This window comes from Phaethon lepturus, unplaced genomic scaffold (genome assembly GCF_000687285.1).
Source record: "Phaethon lepturus isolate BGI_N335 unplaced genomic scaffold, ASM68728v1 scaffold8088, whole genome shotgun sequence".
NCBI lineage: Eukaryota > Metazoa > Chordata > Aves > Phaethontiformes > Phaethontidae > Phaethon > Phaethon lepturus.
In genome coordinates this window covers 1-24,236 of record NW_010558211.1, presented here as the reverse complement: position 1 = coordinate 24,236, position 24,236 = coordinate 1, and the positions used below count along the sequence as shown (strand labels likewise).

The 24,236-nt window shown below is 41.4% G+C and overlaps 1 protein-coding gene across 1 annotated transcript in view; it reads left to right on the top strand.

Moving 5' to 3' along the window:
• MAPKAPK3 (mitogen-activated protein kinase-activated protein kinase 3) overlaps window positions 1–21,498 on the top strand; it is a 46,653-nt gene extending 25,155 nt beyond the window's left edge. Inside the window, exons 2-10 of the mRNA XM_010292977.1 lie at window positions 7,786–7,925; window positions 8,764–8,828; window positions 10,993–11,072; window positions 12,704–12,830; window positions 14,326–14,401; window positions 14,579–14,703; window positions 16,748–16,833; window positions 19,536–19,616; window positions 21,119–21,498. Of these exons, the coding sequence (XP_010291279.1) occupies window positions 7,786–7,925; window positions 8,764–8,828; window positions 10,993–11,072; window positions 12,704–12,830; window positions 14,326–14,401; window positions 14,579–14,703; window positions 16,748–16,833; window positions 19,536–19,616; window positions 21,119–21,277 (939 nt within the window). The 3' untranslated portion in view covers window positions 21,278–21,498. The remainder of the gene's footprint in view (window positions 1–7,785; window positions 7,926–8,763; window positions 8,829–10,992; window positions 11,073–12,703; window positions 12,831–14,325; window positions 14,402–14,578; window positions 14,704–16,747; window positions 16,834–19,535; window positions 19,617–21,118) is intronic.
• Window positions 21,499–24,236: the final 2,738 nt, after the last annotated feature.

The window sequence follows — 24,236 nt, the reverse complement described above, 5'->3', positions numbered from 1 at the left end:
AAAACAAATGGGAGAGTTTTTTGTGATGGCCATAGTTCTTGCGGAAATCTGTGTGTCAGTCTCAGATTGGGCCCCCAAACAGCTCTGACTCCTGTACAGGCAAGATGTATCCTCATTGTGGGAAATTTCGCTATGGCAGGGAAGCCAAACTGTTGGCCATAGTAGATGTCTCAAAGTTTTAAGTGATCTTTTATATGCTTTGATTGAAGTCTATAAAAGTGTTAGACACCTAGAAGATCAAGGTTATGGTCCTGAATTTATTTTAGTGTTCTATGAGTAGCTAAAGTCAAAGCAGAGGGAGAGTCTGATGGGCTCGTTATCTGAGGAGGTGCCATGGTATTTGGGACTGTTAGAATTTTCTTAAACAGCAAAGTTTCACAAGCAAGCTCTATTACTTTTGACCAGGATTGATATGTATGAATTACTGAAGCAGAGTAACCTGAATCCTTGTTATCAGAATTTATGAACTCATAGCTGGCAGGAGTGAAGTTTTTGTTGAGGTTTTTTTCCCCTCTTTTTTCTTTTCCTTTTCCAAGGCAAACCTCATATCAGGCACTAGAGTGAAACTATAAAGTAAAAAGTGTCATCATTTTCAGCTGGGATTTTAGATTTCCTTTTCTTCAACTTAAATTTAGGAAGAGTAAAAATGGTGGTGGAGCTACAGATTATTTTATTTTAATCAGAATCCAAATTTATCATAGGTATTTATGCCATATGAGGTTTAGGAAAATTTGGCATTATGCTGGTAATCTGAGTACGCTATAGGCAGAGCAATGTTGGCATGTCAGGCTAAACATCCTGCGGTTTGGGTGCCACGGCTGCCGGGTGTCCTGTTCTATGTGCTTGCAGGCACCGAGGAAAGAGACAATGGTTTTGGTGGTGAAGAGTATCTCGGCACTGAGCAAAGCCCTATCAAGGTCTTACAGACCAAAAATCAGACATTGGAAGTGTGAATACAAGTCCTGTGGCTCACTTATGCATCCTGTGTTTCTGCCTATTTCTGGAGAAAGAGGTTTTAAAATGAAGGGTTGAAAGACCCCTACAGCACTTCCCAAGCTTGTTTCATTTCAGGAGGTCATAATGTGCGTGTTAAAGAATTGAGGAAAGAAAGGATGTTTTGTAGTGTGTCTGGGTTTCAGAAAGGGCTTTGCAGCAGGTGTCCCCAGATGCTGAATATTGACTGCAGGAATTGAATGCAGTTGTCGGTGCTGGCTAAACAGCAGCATTTTGTGGTAGAAGTTGTCATAAGCAGGAGGTAGAGAGAGGAGCTGATCTCTATGCCGCCTTGTATAAACAAGCATTTGAGGATGTTCTTGTCTGGTAACAAACAGCATGTTAGTAGCTGTTGGTGATTTATTTTTCTTTTAAAATACTGTTGCAATACTTCGAATAAAATAGAAGCTGCATGTAGCTGGTTTGTAGCCTGTCACAGCTGAGTATAACTGGAGTCTTAAGGTGCCAGTAAGAATTATTTTTCCATCCACGCAGCAGAGCAAGCACAGTATTAAAATGCAAAGTAATCTTATGGTTGTAGCAAAATGCATAGCATGCTTTTTATTTAAATCTGTTTATACCCCATAGTATTGAATGTACAATTGCATACTTTTGGCACTGCAGTTCAACTAGATTCATATAACTTTATCAGAGTATTTATTAGGAGGGTAGCTTTTCTTCATGGGCATTTTTTTCTTGGTTTTGTACCTGCCTTTTATGCTAACCTCGCGTGTGCAAGGGGGTATCTTTGAAATGTATACTGGCATACTGCTTTGCCATTTCAGTTGTATTTGCCATATGTCTACTAACATTTATGAATGAGGAGAGTTGACCTTTGCAGAGTGAATGGCTAGATGCATCTGTAATTAGAGCATTAATAGTGGTATGTCTCATTTATTTACCTCAGGTTGTAGAGTCATATTGAGTGCCTAATGGTGATTTGAATACTGCTACAATAAATAAAATTCAGAACCACACCAAAATTGAGACCTAGTTGATGCATTGTAGGAGAGAGGCTTAGAGCAAAATAATATTTATGTGGTGTGTGCTCGCTGGGGATGGAGAAGCAGGAGTGCTTGGAGAGCTAAATTCTTCAGCGGATTTTCTGTACGTCCAGTGTGCAAACTCTTACAAAACAAAACTCTGTTAACCTGTTCTTTTTCTCTTTGTCCATTCTACTCTTTTTCTTGTTTTCTCCTTAAAACATGTGATTAAGTCAGGAAATTGGTTTCAGAGTGTGACTCTGACGCCACATGCAAGTCAGTCCTCTCTGAGTCCTCTTCATTCTCACTTATGCTGGCCAGATACCAAAGATCTGTGGTAGCTTTTGCCATTTCAAAGGATAAATTGAGTAGAGATTGGAAGGTGGAGAGAAGAGGTGGGTGAGAAGGGTCCCTCAGTGCAGACAGTAAAACCCTGATACTCAGTAGGCTGAGTGAAAGGATGAGATAGCACAGGCAGGAGTGTTGGAAAATCATGCTACTTGGCTGTTATTGCTGACTGTTATTACTTGGAGAAGCCCACCACTGGGACTGGCTGTCTACCTGAACACTGATGGAGATGCCAGTTAATGCCAACTGTGGTAGCAACTTGGACAGCTTTGCAGGAATCGGGATGAAAGTTTGTTTCAATGAAGCCTCCAAACAGATTTAATTTCCAGTAGCCTAAGCTGGATTTGAAGTAAAAGCAGAAAAGTGAAAGATTTAGTGACGACCCACTACCTGTGCCTGCTCTGGTTTAATCCCTTGTCTGTAGATTGAAGCTTCAGTACTAAATAATTTGAGCATAAATGTGTTCTATTTTTTATTTTGAGAAAAAATGCAATGCTTGCTTTGAGATTTGCATGTGTGGATTTCCCTGCTTGCTGGGCTGCCATTGCAAAAAGACACATGCTTCTTGTTGCAGCTTGACTGACAGGCAGTGCTGATGCACGAAGAAGAATAAAACCTGGATAATTTCAATTCCTTTAGTGTTCTAACACAAAGGATGGCTTTATTCTTTATGAAGAGATCTGGAAACAGATAAAGATTGATAACACTGGATTAATAGATGTAGTGCCAATAATCAGGATGTAATAAAAGACAGAATGTCCAAAACCATAGTGACAGGTCTTTTTTGTTTATTCCCCCTCTTCTTTTTGTAGCATAGAGGGAGGAGATGAAAGAAACATTATCCAAGCATCCTTTTGCCATCAACCCCTCTTGAATAAAAAACGACTGGAAGAGCTGCTTTGCAGCAAATGGTGTTAGTTCTGTGCATCAGCGTGAATTTAGATTCCAAGGCTTATTTATAGGATTCAGCATTTTTCTAACAGCTACATGCAAAGAGGAAAGAAAGCAAAAGAAATTAGACATTTACCCACTATGCCTGAGCAGAAACTTTTTTTTCCCCAGCCAGAAAAATAAATAAAGCTGTATTTAAGTGCCTATATATCAGTATTACATACTGAGGATCCATAGGACTGAAAGTTTCTGCTGGTCCCATTTCTGTTTTAATAATGGGAAGCCTTCCTGTGAGGAAAACGGCATAAAGATTTTAAAATTGATTGTCTGTTGAAGGAGAGTTCAGATTCTGAAATTGGTGCAAGTAGATGAGAGAGGCTTACAGTATCAGATGCTGCTTTAACGTGGCACGTGCAGTAGGTGAGAACTGAGCCTGTAACAGTTATAATCCAAGCAGCACAATGGTTTGGAACTAGGAGGAATTGCTGAAGTTTAAAATAAATAAAAAAGCATATGTGGGGATGTTAATCCCCTATGTCGTGAATAGATAGCAGGTGTAATAGTAATCTCTGTAATCTGCTAGTGCATATTAAAGAGAAAGTCCCGAAGAAGTCATTGCTTCCTGTCCTCAGCCTGTTTCATACCTGTGCCCATGGATATCTTCTCCCTCTGTTGTTACCATTTCAGAGTCCAGAAAAATCGCTTGCTGCTCCCTGGAGTCCTTAGAAGGCTATTTCCTGTATAGATCAGGCCATTAAGGTATGAGGGTTCCTGCCATCCTTCCTTGCTTACACAACACCGAATCGATGGAAAAGCAGTTAGAAGATACTGTGTCACTTTTTAGTCTCCATTTTTTTTTCTAGCAAGAAATTCTACACAGGGAGAGATTTCACAGAGCTGGTCTTCCAAGCTGCAGTTCAGAATTTGGTTTGTTTTGCAGGTGCTTGCTAACTCGAGTTAGAACATTACCCCAGGCATCCCTCCACCACCACCACTCCCTTCCCTCTCCAGCTTTTTCAGATATTGAAAAGAGTTGTGTGAATCACTAGGGGTTAGGGCTCTACTTTCTTGCTTTCCATCACCTCTGTTTTTGGGGATCTCCCTGTGAATAACTGTTAATACTTACTTCATCTGCTTCTTTTAGGCTCAGTAATGCTGAGCTCCAGCAAAAATACAGTTTTCTACTGCACCACCTCTTCCAAACTGCCTGACCACAAATGTGGGCATCCCCTCGCTGTTATCGAAAGGCTGTTGTGCATTAGATCACTGATCTGGCATCATGAAAAATTGGGAGATGGGGCATGTTTCTTGGGTTTGTCTTGTTTTGAAGTTAGGTTGGTTCATGATCCTGCCCACAGCCCATCGTGTGGGCTGTGACTCAGCTGAACTGTGTGGGAGCTCTAGGGGGATGACGGGATGACTAGGGGCTTCTTGAGCTGATTCAGTTTGACAAAGCTGCTCTTACCGCAAACTAGCGTGAACCAGCAGTGCTGGAAAACTTATCTGAAACTCTGGGTTTGTTCACAACTACCTCTGCACTTCTGTAGAATGGCAGGGGAACCTGGTCATAGTCTTATCAAAGCTATTGCAGCAAGAATCATAGAATCTTTGTGTTGGAAGAGACCTTTAAAGGCCACATAGTCCAGCCCCCCAGCAGTGAGCAGGCACATCTTCAACTAGATCAGGTTGCTCAGAGCCCCGTCCAGCCTGACCTAGAATGCTTCCAGGAATGGGGCATACAGTCTCTCTTCAGGCTCAGTAAGATGGCAGAACGTCCTTTTATGTTTTTTTACAAGTTTGTTAAATTTAACCATAGGGCTAGAATTTCAGTCTGTGTTTCTAAATCATCACCTAAATTTTGTACAAATTGGTGCTTTGAATGCTGCCTGGCTTTCATTTTACAGGTGTCTGCATCTCTAAGATGTCTTAAAAGGTATAGTTATGGCTTCCAACTTTAGGCATAAGGAAAAAATTTATTTTTAAGGCTCATAAGGAGAAATCCAAAGGTTAACAGTTGGTTGATATATTGGATGTTGCATGGTATCTGTATCTGCTCTTTATTTTTGCATTTCCTTTTCTCTGCTTCTCCAGGTGTCATCTTGACATGAGTACATTCAAGCTTGGCACTAAGTAGTGTAGGAAACTTGCTCATAGGAGAAAAACTGCAACATCCTTGTGTGTATCAAAATGCCTTGTAAAAGCTCTTTAGAGAGTGAGAATTCAATTCAGTGAAACAATTTTCATAAGCACTTGGTACAAACATGAGAAACAGCATCTCTGCACACTGTGCAAGCACAAGATACACAAATTATAGTGCAGTTAACATTAGTAAAGATAATGATTATGTCTAATTAGTAACACAGGATGGGTGAGAAGGTTTTTGAAGTGTCCTGCTCAGAAGTGGCATCAATCCAGTAATATCCAAGCAGTAAATCCTGTAATGCGTTTCTAAATGGTCTGGTTAGTCCTGAGGGTGTTTGGGCTTTACTGTTGCACGTGTGATTTAATGAACTTTTTAAAGAGACCTCTAGGCAACAGCCCAAACTCAGAAGGGCAGAGGGGAAAATGCTGATAGACAGTCCCACTGAGCTAGAACACAGTGGCTGTGAAGGAAAAGCCACTGAATGGGCTGATGCCTGAAAGAAGTAAAGCAACTACACTTGGACTCACTAATGGGCTTTTTGTCCAAAACGGAGCCATCTCTTTCTTTAGTAAGTTATTTGTGTTGGAAATCAGACCATAGCCAGGCTGGAGCAGGAAGGAAGAGGCGGATAGTTAGTGTCCTCAAAAGGGTGTGCTTTGGGTGCAGAATGACAGCTGTGGAAGAAGTAGGTTGGCTGCAAGGGCATTGAACTTGGCAAGAAAACGTCTTCAGCTCCCTGCAGGGCTGAAAATCTGGTGTCATGCTGGAGCCTTTGGAGCGGAGCTGAGGCAGCCTGCAGGGTGGTCATGGTGGTGAGGCTGCCTGCCCATTCAGCTAAGGAGCCAGCAGCCCTCCTGAGGCCACTCATCCCCTCCTGCGATCTCTCTCCTTCACAAAAATACAAAAATGTGCGCTCTGCAGAGGAGTACTTGTTACCCTTTTCCTGTTTCCAGCATGGAAAAGAAGAGAAGCCTCTTGCCTTCTGTCCAGTGGTTCCCAAGCACTTCCCCAGCATTTCATAAGGCGTTAAAGGTCTTTCCTGCCATGTCATTGTGTCTGCTTTGCTGAAAAGGATGTTGAAGCAGCGAAGAAGTGTAAGCTTTTTTTCCAGTGATGCAAATTGTCTGTATTGGAGTCAATAAAGAAACCAGAAATTGCGACTTGCTTCCTGTGACCTTTAAATCATGCATTTCCCCATACTGAGAGGTGCCTGTGACACCATTTGTACCTTAGCTTGGCAACTGGATGGAAAAGCAATCTCATTTTCTTGGGCTGATTCATAGGTCCCTAATGACAGGTTACATGGTAATACTTGTTTTCGGCAGTTATCATGCAGTGGTGTTTTGGCTGGGACCTGAGAGCAAACATGAGTGAGAAGAGCTTCAGGCTAAGCCTAATAGTGTCACAATGATACTTTTCGTTTGCCTGTTTGAAAACAGTTCTCCTGCAGTTATTGCAGTCCTTTTCTAAGGTGAATAGATCAGAGGTGATTGCTCTTTGCTTGGTTTTATTCAGTTTCAATGCATTTGACAATGTTTTATATAGCATCAGTTTTGTTGCTGCTCCATCATTACAATGATTATTACTATAGGGCATAAAGTATTGTGTAGGAATCGTATAAATGTTCAGTAAAGAGTCTCTGTCACGAAGTGTTAGTGGCGTCTAGAGAGACAAGGCAGAGGAGGTAAAGGCCTGATTCAGCAATGTGCCCCTGTTGCACAGAAGCTCAGTCGCAGAGTCTGACACAGAGCAGTTCGTCAAACGGGAAGGGACACATTACAACGTTGCAGGATCATGAAAGATGAGCTCTTGCCTCCCTGCTAGAGATTAGCACCTTTAAAATAAACTGGCCTTCCATGTGACAGAGCAAGAAGTTCAAGCATCTAGATAGTCAAAGCTCCCTTTCTGACTCTGATGGGGTCAGAAATTTGTGTAGTATTTAAGAAGCACATTCAGAGTCAGTGTGAAAGTCATTATTATTTTAAAGCTCACTGAATTTTAAGGATTTGTACTGCACCTAAAAGTCTTTTCTTGCAGCAGCTGAGGGGCAGGTGGGAGGGTTATTGTCTTAGCAGAGGGATTCTCCTCTGTTTGCAAGTACTGCAAACAAGTAGGGAAAAAAAAAATGCTGTTTCCCATCCAGAGGTGGGTGAGATAGGTCTGTCTCCATCTCAGATTCAAAATTTCTCCTCACTGCCACTCAAGGTCTTTCCAGTTGCAACAGACCAGTTGCTTCTGTATTCCTCAATCTAGGAAGTTGGACAGCCCAGAGGTGGTGAAACTCTTGTGATGGATTGGCATTCTTTGGCAGGACAAAGTGCTGAGAGTAGCCTTTGCCACCATCTTTGAACTCAAATGCATGTAGGTGCCACTTTAAGGCAGAATGATGCTGGCTCGCTGACATTGCTCTCTCCTATGTCTTTTCAGCTCCTGTATGACAACCCAAAAGCCCGTCAGGAAGTCGAGTATCATTGGCGAGCATCAGGGTGTCCCCACATTGTCCATGTCCTGGATGTTTATGAGAATATACATCATGGAAAGAGATGCCTCCTCATTGTCATGGAATGGTATGGACCAGCAGCAACCCCCCACCAAGCATTGCTCATTGGGAGCTGGAGGGAGTGGGAGAATGTGTTGGCTTAGATGAGAGTTAGGTGAGCTTTCTCAGCAGCATGATTTTAGTTTGCAGAGCAAACCTTTTGTTGTCTTTATGGAAGTGGCAGGGAAATGTATAGCTGCTCCAGCCAACCTGTACGATGGAAGAATGAGGAACCTTAACCAGAAAGTAATTTTTCCCTTGTACTCCATGACGATTGTCCTCATTAAAGCATTGACTAATTAATACAATCTTGAAAGGTATGTCTTTACAAATATGATGCACTTCGATTGTGATTGGCTTCCAACTTCAGGTATAAATCCTATGATCTGACATGATCCTTTTTGCTACTACTTTGACTCTAACTTTTCCTGTTCTCTCCTTGATTCACAGTATTGTCTTCTTCACTGGGGACAAATTAATAATCCTTTTCAGTATCTTTGTTTCCTTCTTTCTTTTTTCTCTATCCTCAACCCTTACATAAAAACAGATTACTGTCAGCTTCCCAGTGCCAGCATATCTGACTTCCCAACTATGTGTGTCGTGTCCCTTGTGATAGGGTACGTTAAACTGAAAGCATCAAAACTCCTTGGTCTTGTTTTGTTTTCTAATTATTCCATATGAGAATGGCTTTGTGCATTGATTCAAGTGAGTGTGATGTTGAGGAAGCATTGGCATAGGAGGCAGCCTGTAATCTCTTCTAATCTGTTCCTGCCGTGGTTCTATGCGATTATATGGATGCACAGTCAGGTGTTAATTTGATCTTTTCTGTTCATATAAGGTGGGGTTTTTTGTGTTCTTTGTTTCAGCATGGAGGGAGGAGAGCTGTTTAGCAGGATCCAGGAGAGAGGAGATCAAGCTTTCACTGAGAGAGGTGAAAAATCACAAGTTTAATTTTAAAGTTTGTGAAAGATTGCTTCTCCCTTTCTCTATCACTTTGCTTAGTTCCTGTACAGGAATTTTTCTTTTATTTTATTTTTGTTTGTAATTTTTCTTTTTCTATCCAACTCTATATTAAACAGTTATTTTTAAAAGTTCCTGAAAATCAGGAATTACCAGAATTGGCCAAGTTCAGGCACAACGTGGAATGTTTAGAGGAAAATTCCTCATACAAATGTGCTCAGTGCTTCATTTCTGAAGCACTGCAGCCTGTGTTATTCTAGTCCCTGGTCTCCCGCCAGACCACCGCTAACATGATCAACACAGCTCCTACAGTGATTTCTCTTCTGGCTGTCCCTCAAGCAGCATCACTGTGCACATCTATACTGTTAGGTGACGAGTATAACGAGCAAATCACATTTGATGAAACATTTCTTATTCAAGGGTTTTCGAGTACTACTTGGAAGGAAGTGTTATTAGCCGCACTGTAAACAAGCCTGTTCATCTATGGTAAGGGACTATGTGCAAGTTTAAACACCTGCTATGAGTCAGTGACAGAGCTTGCAATAGAATGGTCTTGCCATTTTTATTGTCTTTGCTATTTATTATTTGCAGAGTACTACATGTGTGCTTGACTGTAGTTCTCCTTGCCCATCCACAACAGACAAGAGCTTGTTTCTGCTCAGGAGTAAAAATGTTAGTGTTTGTAACTAGCATCCTGACAAAATTATTATTAGAAGAAAAAAAATTATATCTGAACTTGTAAATTACTGTGACTCTTTTGCAAGTCTGGTAGAGAGGCCAGGCTTTTTTTGTTCCCATGATCTTTGTTTCCTAGCCTGGGATGAATCCTTTCAGTGGAATTAGACTCACGTTGGGAAAACAAGCATTTTCAGGAACTTTATTTGTTCCTCTCTGAAATACAAGATTCCGGGAGGGAAACTGGTTCCGTGATGATTAGTGACTCCACTCTGCTAAAAACATACCATTGTATAACATTCTAAATGCTTACTTGGAAATCATCTGGAAGTGTTAAACAAAAAAACACCTTCATTCTTTCCCGAGATAAATGAGCCCTGTTCCACTGGATTCCCCAGGTTCACTGGTTGTTCATATGTCAGTCACAACCTCCCATTAGGAGCCAGGTTTTTTGGCCCAGGCCAGGAAGGAGGGTGGTTCTGCAAGACTATCCCCAAAGAAGATGAGTGTTTCTGCCTTCTGATTGTCCTTTTGCCTGAGATTGTGTAATTTCAATCTCAAGCCATGTGAAAAAGGATTCCAGGTTACAGTACAATAATTTCTACTTTCTCTCTCACTACTGCAGCTGAGCTTTCTACCTATGCAGAAAACAGAGGATCAGGTTAAAGTTGCTAATTCTGTTTCCCTGTCAATGGAGATGTAATATAATATTCACTTGGTACAATGGGAATGTCACTCCTCCCTGCTCTGAAACCTCTCCCTGTGTAACTGAACTCTTCCAGACTTCACAAGTACTGCTCTTGCAAGGCAGCTCACCAGCCACTAGCATTTCCCACTGGGGATATGTTAAATTTTAGAAACATATTATTTCAAAGGTGGCAGTCTGGGCTTTGCAGGATAGAACTGTTGATTTTGTTTCTCCTGAGGAAAAACTTCTAAAGACAGTAACGAATGAAGATGTGACCTATCCTAAAATTACTATATTGTTATGTTGTTCTATTTTTAGAAGATCTGTTAGCTCCTCCTATTACCCCTGGACTAGAAGCTGAAAGTTAAACTTCTGCCTCGGACAGCCAAGGACATGTCCTGAGCAATCAGAGACATGTCCTGGTTGGGGCTCCTTTCTCCACAGTCTTTCATGTTGCTTGCCTACCTGCTCTGCTCTTACTGCTTTTCTGGTGAGCAAATTAAAGCGCAAATTTACAAGCTCATAAAAAGCAGGAGTCTCAACTATTGAGTTGCAGTGCCTGCTCAGGAGGGGGGCTGAGCAGCCCCGGAATTGGGGGGTATGGTTGCCTGCAAAACCAAAACACAGCTGTTACAGCTAATTTTAGGTTTTCTAGTCTTGATGCTAGGCCTGTATTCCAGCAAGCTGTTTGTAAGTCATAAGCATCCCCAGGCATGTCCCTGAGTTACAGTGGGAATGTTAATGTGACCTTTTTCTAAAATTGTATTTGTAGAGGCCTCTGAAATAATGAGAGACATCGGAACAGCCATCCAGTATCTGCATTCAATGAACATTGCACATAGAGATGTCAAGGTGAGGCCTGAAGGTGTGTGGGCAGGGAGAAAAGAGCATAAGGCAGAAAAATAAATGGGCAGTGGTGGTTAAGTGGAACTAGGAGTACAATCAGATGGTCAAATTGTTTCTGTTCCTCTGCCAGTGTGAGAAGGGGTCTGTTCATAACTAGTTTGCAACTAGTCAAAAGTCAGAATACTCATGTGTGCTAACGCCTTCCACTTGTACAGAATGCAGAAGAATCTGGTGATAGTCAGGTCGTTAATTAAAGAGGTATTACCAACTTGCAATCCAGTTAATTAACAAGAAAATAACACTGCCTGCAGTGAACTTATACTAGATGCTATACCTCTATGTACAGTCTTTGCCAATTACAGTTGTTTTGAGAATCATACTTGCCTAACCCCCCCTCCAAACAAACAAAAAAACCCCAAACAAACACCAAAACCCTCTTCAGAAACAGGAGAAACTATATATATGGGAGGAATAATACTGATTCCATGCATCCAACCCACATTAATAATATACGTAAATATTTGGGAAAATGGGAAGATCTCCATTAACTAACATGTGGAACAGTTTGCTTTATTATCTAAAGTTTGTACCCAAATCTTGTTGTAGAGGTTTGACAGGGTTTGGAGTATTGTATTTTGTTTTCATTCTGTAAGGCGTGCAGCATAACCAAAGACAAGATAGCTGCACCAAGGCATTTCTAGCGCAGCGATATGGCAGTGTGATGGAGTGTGCTGGAGAGCAGGTCACATAATGATAGACTGAGGCATCTGATTGATTCCACAGTTCTGAGTTTGTGAATTTTCTACAGATGCTTCTGTGTGTTTAGCTGGAGGGAGAAGTGCCATTGCTTGGTATAACTAAGGGGTGTGTTTGAGGGTTCTTAGGTAGGAACTGGAGAATGAGTTAACAGCTCAGAGACTAAAAAGCTATTCACTTTTGTGGAGCTATGTGCCGTTGCCTGTCACCAGCGCAGAAACTGAAGCGCTTAGGCCCACATCACCTACGCACACTCGGCGAACTAACATAGAAATGGTTCAAATTGCCTAATAGATCCTAAATACTGTTTTCTTTCAAGCCCTCTCTTCTTCTGTATGTCCTTAAACACTAGCATGAGAGAGGGCATACCTTCCCTGTGACTGAGAAGCTAACAAACAAGTTTAAACAATTGCAGATTGTGGAGATGTGCTGTTGTCCCTGTTCTTGTGCACAAGAGCTTGTACTTCCCTCTGTGCCACTTCTGGTTTTGGAGAGCTTTTATGGAGCGTGGAGCAAGAGTGGAATTAACTCAGGTTTCAGGAGACACAGGTTGTCTGGTGTTGATCAGACCGAACAATTCTGGTAAGTGCAGTGAACTAGGGAGAGGTTCAAGAAGACAGATTTTATGCCCATTGGACCTGATGAGTGTCTTGTGATTTGCTCTCCTAAATACCATGTTGAGAAGGATGTTGATCCCTAGCGTGAGCAAAAATGCTATATGTTGGGAGGGAACTTTCTGCATGGTGTGATGGGGATGTGAGAGAAGTAAGACGACCCAGATACTGGTGGTGATGCAGGCAAGCTGGAATGGTTTGACCTTTCACTTCATTAGAGACATCTCTTTATTGTCCAACGTATCCTTTTTCTTGGTGGCCTTTCAGCCTGAAAACTTGCTTTACACATCTAAAGAGAAGGATACTGTACTCAAACTCACAGACTTCGGCTTTGCCAAAGAAACCACTGTACAAAATGCGCTGCAGACCCCCTGTTACACTCCTTATTATGTGGGTAAGTTATGCAAGATGCATTTCTTTTGTGTTTCAGTCTGTCATCCCTCCCCTTATAGTGGGCCTATGGACTGCAGGAATGGATGGCAAATCTTCTATTGTGGTTGTAATGCAAAGAGGTAGCCTGCAGAATTTAAACTGGCATCCAACCCAAACCTAGTCTGATTCCAGTACAGTTCAGTGCTCCTGCTTTCTTCCTTGGTTTGCAGAGGAAACAGCCTTAACAGGGGCTGCAAATGAGCATCAAGGAGAGAGAACGTGTTGCTTCTGATTACACTTGAAGTAATCCTCATGTCTCTGCTGAATGATGCAATAAAATTCATAATGTGAACTCAGCTTCATGATTATTTGGGTGTTGCCTTGCAAAACCTCCCTTAGTTTAACTAATGCAATAACAGAGAACAGGGAGAGTATTCACTCAGCTTGTAAAGCTTCTTAAAGCTGGCAAGTGGAGGAATTGGTAATGAAAGATGAAAGTGACTTAATCACAGCCGAATTTTTGCCTGCATTTTGTCCAGGGACAGAGCACTGTATAATGAATGCCACAGTATGCACTCATTTTGGAGTACATCCCTTCTGGTCTTTGAGTTAATAGTCATTCACCATATGGTATGACTGAGGCAGTCTGCGCTTGGAATTTCTTTGCAGGAAAAAGGGTGTAATTTTTTGGAAGAATTAGTTCTCTTCTATGATGTAAGTTTTTGAAGTTTTTTTGCACTGAAAGATACCGTTACTCATTGTTGGCAGAGAATTATGATAGCAATATTTTTTTCTGATACTTTCTTCAATATTTTTGTGAGCTGGGATTAGTGATAAAACTAAGGAATTTATGCATATATGTTTTTATGCCTTTATATTTGTATATAAACAGGCTGACATTTCCCATCTCAACACCTTTTTATAAAGCAGCATGATTGCTCATATGTTTAGAGAATAATTTTCCTTACAAAATCAAGCTCCCTGCCAGTTCACCTGCCCCAGGAAAAAAAAAAAAATCCCCTCTAAATGTATCTCTCTAATTTTATTACTTAGTGAAAAAATATAATGCTCCAGAGGGCAAAGAAAAATACATTGCTCTGTAGTTGTTGGAGCTACACACACTCCATCTAGGTACCATTCAAAATTTTATCACAGCTCAAGTAGGTCCTTTCTCTTCTGATTTCTGGAACATATGCTCCTGCGTCTTTCAGTGCAGTGTCTTCCTGTACATGTTTAGCGATAGCTCCTTCTGCTTTTCTGTAATCTTAGTACTTTCTTGAGCAAAGAGACACTAAGGTGAAGAGTGGGGCATTTTGCCAGCTTCATTCCTCCTTTTTAAAGCAACATTAGGTGTGTTTAGGAACTTGTCAATAGAAAATACTACCCAGTTCCTGCCATGAGTTGCATTTTCTTAATGCCTCCAATATTTGCTGCTGAAGTGTGCTGTTACTTGTACGGTAAAGAAGGTGAAAGAAACAATCTGGTACTCTGTAATTTCTGTTTTTAATCTTCTTCAGCTCCAGAAGTCCTTGGTCCTGAGAAGTATGACAAATCATGTGACATGTGGTCGTTGGGTGTCATCACATATATTCTGTAAGTATTTGTAAAGAGGCTTGACGAATGGGAAAAGGATGCATTTTGTTAAATCTGCACTTAAGTAATTAGTCACTAGGATCATGTAACCTGCAGAAGAATATAAGCTTGTATGGGACTTTTTAAGAGGTGACAGGACTTCCCTAGTTATAAGAACTCTTTTGTCCACTCTTACAGCCTGTGTGGGTTCCCGCCATTCTACTCAAACACTGGTCAAGCCATTTCTCCAGGGATGAAGAGAAGAATTCGGATGGGGCAATATGGGTTTCCCAATCCGGAGTGGGCTGAAGTATCAGAGGAAGGTAACAATGCTCACTGCTACTAATGAGTATGTGAATGGTGTACAGTGGTAGAGTGCTTCCAAGAGACTATTTCTAAAAACCTGTCTTACTTTTTGTTTCGCTTCTTTTTAGAATTTAAATTAATTTTTTGTAAGGTGATACAGAGAACGACTGGGAACTCAGGCACTAGCCAGCAACCTAAGTACTACAGAAAGTAAATGACTACTGAAAACTTTCTTTCAAATTCCAGCTAGCGCTAGTGAATGCCAAGATTAAACCCTCTGGAAACAAAAGTTTTTAATCCTGAGAAAGGAGACTTCCACAACAGCTGCAATGCAAGCTGAGTTGGAAGAAAAGCAAACTGTCTTAAGAACTCATTCAGTCTTTGCCCTTCTTGGTGATACAGCCAGCAAGGATGGCAAGTTTTCATGCTAGCTTTTTGTGATGTGGGAACTTGCCAGCCACCACTTAAATCAAGGTCAACAGTTTATTTTGTATAAGTCATTGACCAAAAGCTGCTGCTGTTCATCTGTGACCTGGATGGTCTCAAACCAGTGTCCTGAAAGTGTCTGGTTTTGATTCCTTCTCATAAGCTGGAGGTCTCACCTGCCCATCATATTAGAGAGAAAGGTTAGCAACCTCTGAGCACAGGTCTTTTTCTAACAAGCCTTTTATACTGCTTTTGCTACCATCCCATTATTGTCTGCTCTTTAGCAATAACAAACTATTGGGTAATACTGCGATCTGAGGTGCTTTTACCGCTCATGGGATCTCATGGCTGTGTGTGCAGCATGCTCTATTGAACATCAGCACAGAAGATGTTTTACCTAATTTTTTTTTTGCCTTGGGTCTTGTTCATATTACAGCAGTTATTAAAATGCATGGGGAGCTTGGTGGCAGAACATTCGCTTGGAAAATCTGTAGGGTTTCTGTATGCTCGCCTTAATGAAGGCAGGTGCCCTCTACCTTTGACACTATTAAGATCAGCTAGTTTATGTGCATTTTTTTAGGCTGATCAGGTACCTTCAGCAGACTGCTTCTTTTTGCCCTCCTTTATACTGTTCTTGTCATGGTTTTCTTTAATCATTCCTTCATTGCATCATCTATAGAGGCTTCCTCCAAATTCTCCACCAGCTTCCTGTAATCATCTTAATGGGCTCTGTTTGTGGTCCGCTCTTTTTGTTTCCTTGTACATTTTAGAGTCTAGGTAATCTCTTCTGTAAACCTCCTTTTGCAGCCTTTCTTGACAAACTAAAGTCTCAATTTGTACTTCTGGCAGCTTCTTACAAGCATTTAGTCACCTTGCATTCAATGTTTCTAAAAGAGAACTCTTATTCATAGAGTTCTATTCTATTCAAGTCTTTCTAGGTTCCCCCAAGGAAGTTATGTTTAAGTCTTTCTGAATAACATCACTTGGATGTAGTGTTTCCTGTCTCTCTGCCCGCATTAATGAAACTCTTGTCCGGATTCTTATCATCTCATATCTCAGTTACTTAGTGCTCTTGCTTTGGCAGATGCCATGTTCATGGAAAGCTGCTACAAAGCCTTTTTGTGCAATCCATTTCTTTGACTTTGTTGTCCTTTTAGTGGTGTCTCAGTTGTTGAAGAAAAGTTTATTGTTGTCTTTTTTTTTTCTCACAGCCTATGCTAGTTTTTGTCTTCTGTCATTTCTCAAAATATCAGCTTATGCATTCATTCAGCCCATAATGCCAAGCTTGTCGCCATCTTTCAGACAGGCAGCTTGGCAGCTTTCTGTTCCTATGTTTCTCTTTTTCTCACATTCTCGCTTTCAAAACAGTTGGTTTGGTGATGTAGATAGCATAGATGGAATCCCCAATCCTTTGTCTTTCCTTCTTGCCTCCTGTTTTGGATCTTTTCATGTTCTGTCTCTTTAAACATAATAACCTACCACACTGTACACAGCTTCTTAACATGGTAACAGCAATAGGTAGGTGTTTTGAGTTCTGCAAAATTATCTCTCTTCATTCAGCAGGTCTTGTATTCTAAAGGTTATTTGGGAATGCAGTAGTAGACTACAACATGCTGTGTTGGTCCTGTTTTTCAGCCAAACAACTGATTCGCCATTTACTGAAGACTGACCCAACAGAGAGGATGACAGTTTCTCAATTTATGAATCACCCTTGGATTAACGTGAGTTTCATATCTCATTTTACAAGGGAGCAAGATGAATTCTTACATGCAGAACTTACATGTTGCTCCACATAGCACAGCAAGGGAAGGGTGATGAATACTGTTAATAACTTAATTAACCTACTGTGTCCTCCACAGAGGGTCACCTGCCCATAGAACCACAATTGCTCTTGGTGTTACCAGAGGACACACAAAGAGAGACACCCACAAGAGCATCCTTGAAAGCAAAAGCTGAATGTATCTATATCTTCTGCAAGCAGGCAGTTGCTGTTGGCTCTGCAGCATATGCATGTGTTACTCTCTTTAAAAATATAAAAATAAACTGTATGTAGTTACGTCATCGGTGCAGGATTTAGAGAGAGCTATTATTAGTGGTCTCGGGCATCACTGTGCATAGCTGTGTTAGTGTGAACACAGTCCTATGCTTAGTGGGAATTTTCATCCTTGGCAAAGTTCAGAAATGTGTGGGAGGAGCAAGGGTCTCGGCTTAGTGCCCTGTCAGAGATTGACAGATAGAGTGGTACACAGAGCTATTAATGGTCCCAGTTCAGATTTCATTGTATGACTTGGTTGAATTTACTTTTCCTTAAAAAATACTTCTCAGGGAAAAAGAAAAAACCCTCTAATTATACAATATTAATTATTTCAAACAAGAGACAAGAATCCCAGGAGTTATCAGGCTGAGTTTCAGGATATCATCTCTGCTCTGTAGATGTCACTTAAAATAATAGATTATACTTCTCACATTTGTGCCTAAAAGGACACCAGTCTTGTTCCTGCTGCCCAAAAAATCATCAGCCGGGAACAGAATCACTTGTACTGTAGAATGCCCTATTATCTTATAGTACGTTCTCTGTCTATGCTGATCCTCAGAGGAAGGAGCAGAAACAGAGGCATGACTAACAGTCAGCGTTTCTGTAATGCCTGTTTGAAGATCTGAAAGTGCTTAGAATTATATAGAAATGTAGCTGTATAACATCCTGATGAAGCAGATAGATGTCTTCATTTAGAGTTGCAAAAACTGAGAAATTAAGGTTACAAAGACTCTGTAGAACTGCAGCAGAACCTGGACAATGTTTCTAAGTCTTTTTTAACCAAATTAAAATGTAGTCACTGTTCAGAATAAATACCTCCAGCTTAAAGTGTTTGAAGACCCAAGAAGGAGGTGTTCCAGAAGTCAGCAGGCAATGAATTTCACAGAATGAGTGCCTAATAGCTAAGGAAGCTACCACCTACAGCGACACATGTTACTTGAAATATGCATATAACCAATTAATAAGGAGGAGATTACAGACAAGGTCTATAGACTGCTGCACCAAGGAGCTGTGCTAGAATACCATTCCTGGAAGAATGCTCTAGGAGCTGCAGATTGGCATTTTTTTCTGCTGGAACCTATTGTTCCTATCAGGCAAAGGGAGGGACTGGGAAAGACCAACATGGTGATTGTCTGTGTTCTTTTCCTAAATCCCTAAGTGGGAAAACATGTATGGGGAGATGCCTTGCACAAGCAGTGGAGGGGAAGGTATTTGTCTCACCTCTTTTTTTTTTTTTATTATTAATTAGATGGATGGCAAAAGTATTATTGTGGACTATGCAAAAAATGTCAGTTTAGATGCAGCACATAATCCTCTAATTAACTTGTAGATAAGTTTTATTTAACAAGAAGTCGCTCACGGAGATAGGAGGGCACCTTCAACACCTGCTCAGGAACACCACTAAAGCCAGTCTGCTGGTTTTCCATTTCCCTCCTCCCAGCTGTACGTGATAAAACTATACCCCGGCCAGCTGGGGTCCTTCTCAGAGGATGCAGGCGTCATGATTTCTGCTTCCACTTCTGTAACTACTGCAGTGCTGCTGTTAGCTCGGTGGAGTAAAAGCACTGCTTCCAATGTAATGCTTATTTTACAATGACATATACAGGAACTCCTTAGACTTTGTTGACATGCAGCTGTGTCTGACATAGGATGCCACAGCAGGAGACAGCGAGTTTAGGTAGAAAGCAGAAGGGAGATAGAATATGAGTTTATAGTTTGGGTTATGGACTGGCAAGAAATGTTATGATTCTTGCTGAATTTAGCTAGGGAACTGTGCTTCGTGCTTTAGAAATTGTACCTTACTCTAATTTAAAGTATCTACTGATATTTCATGGCAGGTGAGTATAGATCTCCATCTTATGTGGAAGAGCATCTCAAGCGATGCACTGTCTTCTGGACTGTGCCTTACTCTGAATAATAGTATAATTTCCTCTTGGGGCACACTTATAATCTGATAAACTGGTAATCTCAGTTATGTATATGTACAAGAAAATTTCTCCTATGACAAATGCTAGAAGATAAAGATCAAATTAACCACTTTAAAGCATTGACTAATGAATAGTGAAATGACAGTTAAAATCTAAAATGTACATATAAATCTATCCAACACAGAATTATTGGCTGGACTGGAAGGGAGCAGAGTTAAACAAACTCAGCACTGATTCCTCTCTCCTTTTGTTCTTTAAAGATACTGTCATGTGGGGACTATAGTCCTTTTCTACCTCACACATGAATTAGCTTGTGGAGGGATTCAAAGCATGAATAGTGAGGGCCACTGAAGGACACTAGATAAACTTTTATGCCCTTCGTACACATAGAAGAGCAAGCAGTCACTTCCTAAATGTGATTTTGCAGACCGCTTCTTTTAGTGTTTTTCCTTTTTCTCAGAGATCAATGGCAGTGCCACCAACTCCTCTTCATACTGCACGGGTCCTGCAAGAGGATAAAGACCACTGGGATGAAGTTAAAGTGAGTCAATTGTTCAGATTTCTTGAAGACAAGTCTGATAAGAGATTGGATGGGCTGGCTTCTCTGCGTATGCTTATTTCCTTGGAGATTATGGCTATTTTGAATACAATGATGTTAAATAAGGGAAGCATAAACAGTCCTGGTTAGAACAGTAGTGTATATGATAACTGTTTAAAAAAGAAAGCTATTTGAGCTTCATCCAACAGCCTTACAGCTCTGCCAAATACCAACAAAGAAGATGTTTATGATCAAAGTTATTAATGATGCTACCTGCTGGGCCACTGTATGTAACCACAGAGACGGGTCAGTGTTGAGGGAGCTTGAAGTTCATTACAGTGAAGCGAAGAATATAGTGAAAATGCAGGGGAATGGGGTGGGAGGGTTGAGCTGCATTCTGGTTTTCTACTCAGTTCCTGTATTGTAAAACAACATTAAATAACCTTAGCCTTGTCTTGTTGCGACGTTTGGTGAGGGGAGATAAAAATATATCTGTCTTTCCCTTAATCTAACCAGGTGCCTCACCTACTGTTTGTACTGATGACAGTTGAATACTTCCTGCAAAGAGAAACAATAGGGCAGACTAAAAGTTGTTTGCAAGCTTTAACCCTTTCCTGCTGGCCTTTATCAGGTTGGCATGCTTTTACAATTAATTCTGAATTATTTGCACTTACAATGCTTGGCATTTTGATAATTGCAACATTCCTGTAGTGTATTTTACTGATTACTAATTTTATTTACATTACTGATGTATTGTCTCAGCTGTTGAACCATGTAATGGTAAAATTTCATAGGACCTAGGCAACATTTGCCTCCTGAGTCAGAGATCAAACAGATAGTTTCACTTAGCCTTCTTCATTTCCACGTTTCTGAGAACTTCTTATACTTGTGCTTTGTGTAGGTCCCAGAGGTATTCCCTTGGGCCACCGGCATTCCCATAATATTTAATCATTTCTACTTTCCTGACCTAAATGCATAGACATTCGTTTACTTAAGCAGATTTTTGCTCAAAGCCTTACTAAAAGTTTAAAATTTGCCTGCACTTAAACATTAATTCAAACTAAGGAGGCATGTTAATTTGAAGTGTATACTTTTAAAAAACTTTGTGTGGAGTCTTTATTCTAGTTCCTGCTAACCTAGTTTGGTAACAGAGCAAGAAAAGCAGCACTCTGAGTCTGGTGTAAGAAGCCCAGGCTCAGTAGCTGGTGAAGGCCCAGAGCCAGCCAGTAAGAAATGCTAGGCATAGGGACATGGTGGAATTTAGGCCAGTGGAGTGTGGTCCTGCATGCTCATGTATGAAACACTGTGTGAATAGTTCCTCCTGAATGACTCCATGGGTAGAACGAAGCCTTTAGTCATAGTCCAGTGCAGCAGAAAGGGCTCAGATATTTCTGGCCGCAGTGTAACAGAGGGTTCTTCTTGTACATTCATCTCCTGGCAGTAGTGTGGGGTGGCTGTGTGCTCTCTGCCTCAGAGTTTTCAATAAATTGCTTCCTTGGTTTCAGGAGGAGATGACTAGTGCTTTGGCTACCATGAGGGTCGACTATGATCAGGTGAAAATCAAAGACTTGAAAACATCCAACAACCGCCTCTTGAACAAACGCCGTAAGAAGCAGAAGCAGGCGGGCACCTCTTCTGCAGCCCCAGGGTGCAATAACCAATGAGAAGAGAAGCCAAGGACCAGTGGGTGGAGGGTAAAAGTTAAAAGGAACAATTTAAAAGCGGTATGATCAACTCACATGGTATCACAAAGGCTATGAGACCGTGAAGAAGCTATCCTGCAAAGAGGGAGCAGTGTGAAAGATTGCATTTTTATAACTTGAATCAGGGCTTTCCTTTTAAAGGCTAATGTATATGACACGATTCTGTTGCATATTGCTAGGGAAGGTACAGGAAATACCAGAAATGTTACGGGTTTTTGTTTTGGCTTTAACTGTATCAGACAAGAGGAGAGAACAGCAGGCAGTCTCAGCATACTAATACACTGAGGCTTTAACAGCCATCTACAAGAGTAACTTCTGCTACCGTTTTAAACTTGGGAATAGCAAAAATGCCAAGTGTTCTGCTAGGAGTGTTGTAGTAGTTCAAACATGAGTACTGAGAAAGGAGAAAAATGTCACTGCTCTTTATATGAGTAGCACAGGTGCAGTTCTAGAATGGATGCACCTGGACAGCATTTCATGTTAGAATTGATAATAGACAATATTTCCCAACTTGCCTCCTATGGTTACAGAATATCACCTAAACAGTAGAGAGTTATTCCTGTTACAGGAAAAAGCATCCGTACATTTCCATTTTTGTAAAGTCTTCATGTAGTCTCATGTGAAGATTGGAGTTTGTCGTGGATTCTCGTTTGATAACATGTACGTTTTCTAAACTGTAACCATTATGTCATGTCTATGCCACTGTCGGATCCCTCTCTTGTAATGTTTTTTATTTAAATGGTACTTCATGTGCAGAGTTTTAATAAGGATTTAATTAGTTGAAAGTATCCTGCAGAGAATATTGCTGTTCCTCTCGGATCCACAACCTCTAGGGCGTGCAACTGGACATGCAGTTGTATACAAGAGACTGCTCTAGAAGAGAGACTTCTGAAATTTGGGAAGAAGTGGCAAATTCATGTTCTCTGAGTGGACCCCGGTGTCTGCCAGCATCGCTTCTGGTAATTATCTCCAGATCCTGTGCCTAAGATGTGCTGATCATAGCGAATTCTGGGGTGCTGGGGTTGGTTTGTTTCTTGGGGTCAGGGAGGGGGAGGATGCTACTTTATTCGCAGTTTTGTCAGTGTTTCTGTATCCAAAGATTTTTGCCACCTAAGGGAGATTACCTGTCCACCCATTGTTTTTTTCCTATTCTAATTCTTGTTTTATGGGATCCTAGCCTTGGTTTGCTAATTTGTTTTACTTTGTGATCAAAATATTTTCTCTTGCTGTATTTTGGGTTTTTTTTTCAGTTGAGGTGAAGCAAATATTTGTGAAATTATTATCAGAGTCTTGGATGAAAGTTATGTGCTTCCAGTGATGCAGGCAAAAACTAGTTTGTGGTAGGCACACAGAGTGCTCGGAATAATGTTAAACGACAAAAAGGAAAACAAGGCTCCAGAGAGGATCTGAATCGCCAAATCTGACTGCCACATAAATCTTGTTACCTCCAACAAAGGTCAACTCTAGGCTTTGGACCTTGTCTGGTGAGCCCTGTTCCCATCTTCAAAGTGTTGGATGAGACCTCCATTCTTTGTGAACTAGTCCTAGAGTTTTATAAACTGATTTTAATAAATTGTGTTAAAACATTCCTTCCTCCTGTCATCCCTGGTTTTGCTCAGATGTTGCAGAGTTTGTACTGCTTTGTGAGGTACACCTGTGTTGAAGGTGATGGGAAAAGGGAGAAGGAAAGTGTTGAATGACTTCCACATTTAAAGGCTACCTGACTTTGAGCATTTTTTAAGATTACAAGGGTTTGTTTTTAAATATCAACCTCTGCAAAGATGTATTTTAAAATTATTTCATGTTTATCTAGGTATCTCTATGATCATAGCATGTCCTGTATATATTTATTTCATTGTATTACTCCTATGAATTACGCAAATATTATTCACCACCTGTAAGTGATAATACAATCAATGAAGACACGTTATGTGTTCAGGCTGCAACAGTTGGGATTAGAGCCAGATCCAAGTTTCTGTCTCTTTATCCAAATTTTTTGAGGGTGCTATGTACATCACTCCTACCTTCCCATCTCTGTGCCCCATCAGGGTGATACGTGCTCCCACTACCCCAGTTAATAGGGCAACCTGCGTATAACGTGGTGATGTCCTGGCTGCCTTGGGCAGAGTGTTCCCGCAGCTATTGCAACCCACGTTTTCGCTTCTGTCTTGCCCAAAGTTTGAGCAGGAGCTCTCAGTTTCCAGCTGGTGCCTTCTTGCCTGCCAGTTCAGTCTGGAGCTTGAAGACATGAATCTGTTCCTGTGTAGTTTTCCATGGGGAGCTGTAAAGCACACATGGACCCAATTCCTTCCTGTGAGGTTCTTGTCCTTACCGCACTGCAGTTCAGAAGCTGGAGCAATGAACTGATGATGCACTTGAGCACAGCACCTTCAGCTTTCAGTCCCTGTATAGTAGGACAATACCGCCTCATTAAATTTGGACTAATAGTTCTTGCGTTCTACCCTGCAGTGACAACATCCAGGAGTACTGTCAAGCCTGGTGGGAGCCTGCGGAGGGCCTCAAAATGGCGAACATGGAAGTGTATGCAAGTATCGTACAGAAGTGTTTGTGCTCCTTTTACAGGAGAAAGGAGGCGACTCCGTGGGAGCTGGGAAGCAGCTGACGTGCAACGGATGGAGCCTTAAACCGCTGTAACGGTGCTCATAACGCAGCGGGCTTCTGTCCTACGCGGGGAGCGGGGCGTCAGAGCCCTGGTCCTGCTTTGACTGTGCCTGAGTCAGCCGGCACCGTGAGAATCTGCCGGGAGCCACGGCTGGGGCAATGCTTGTTGTCACCCCTCACTGGGGTGCAGACGTCCCCCCAGCAGCTGTGCGAGGGGCCGTGCCGTTAGCGTGTCGGTACGGACGCGTGCGTACCTCTGCCGGGGCACGCCGCCGAGCGCGGGAACGCGCACGCCGCT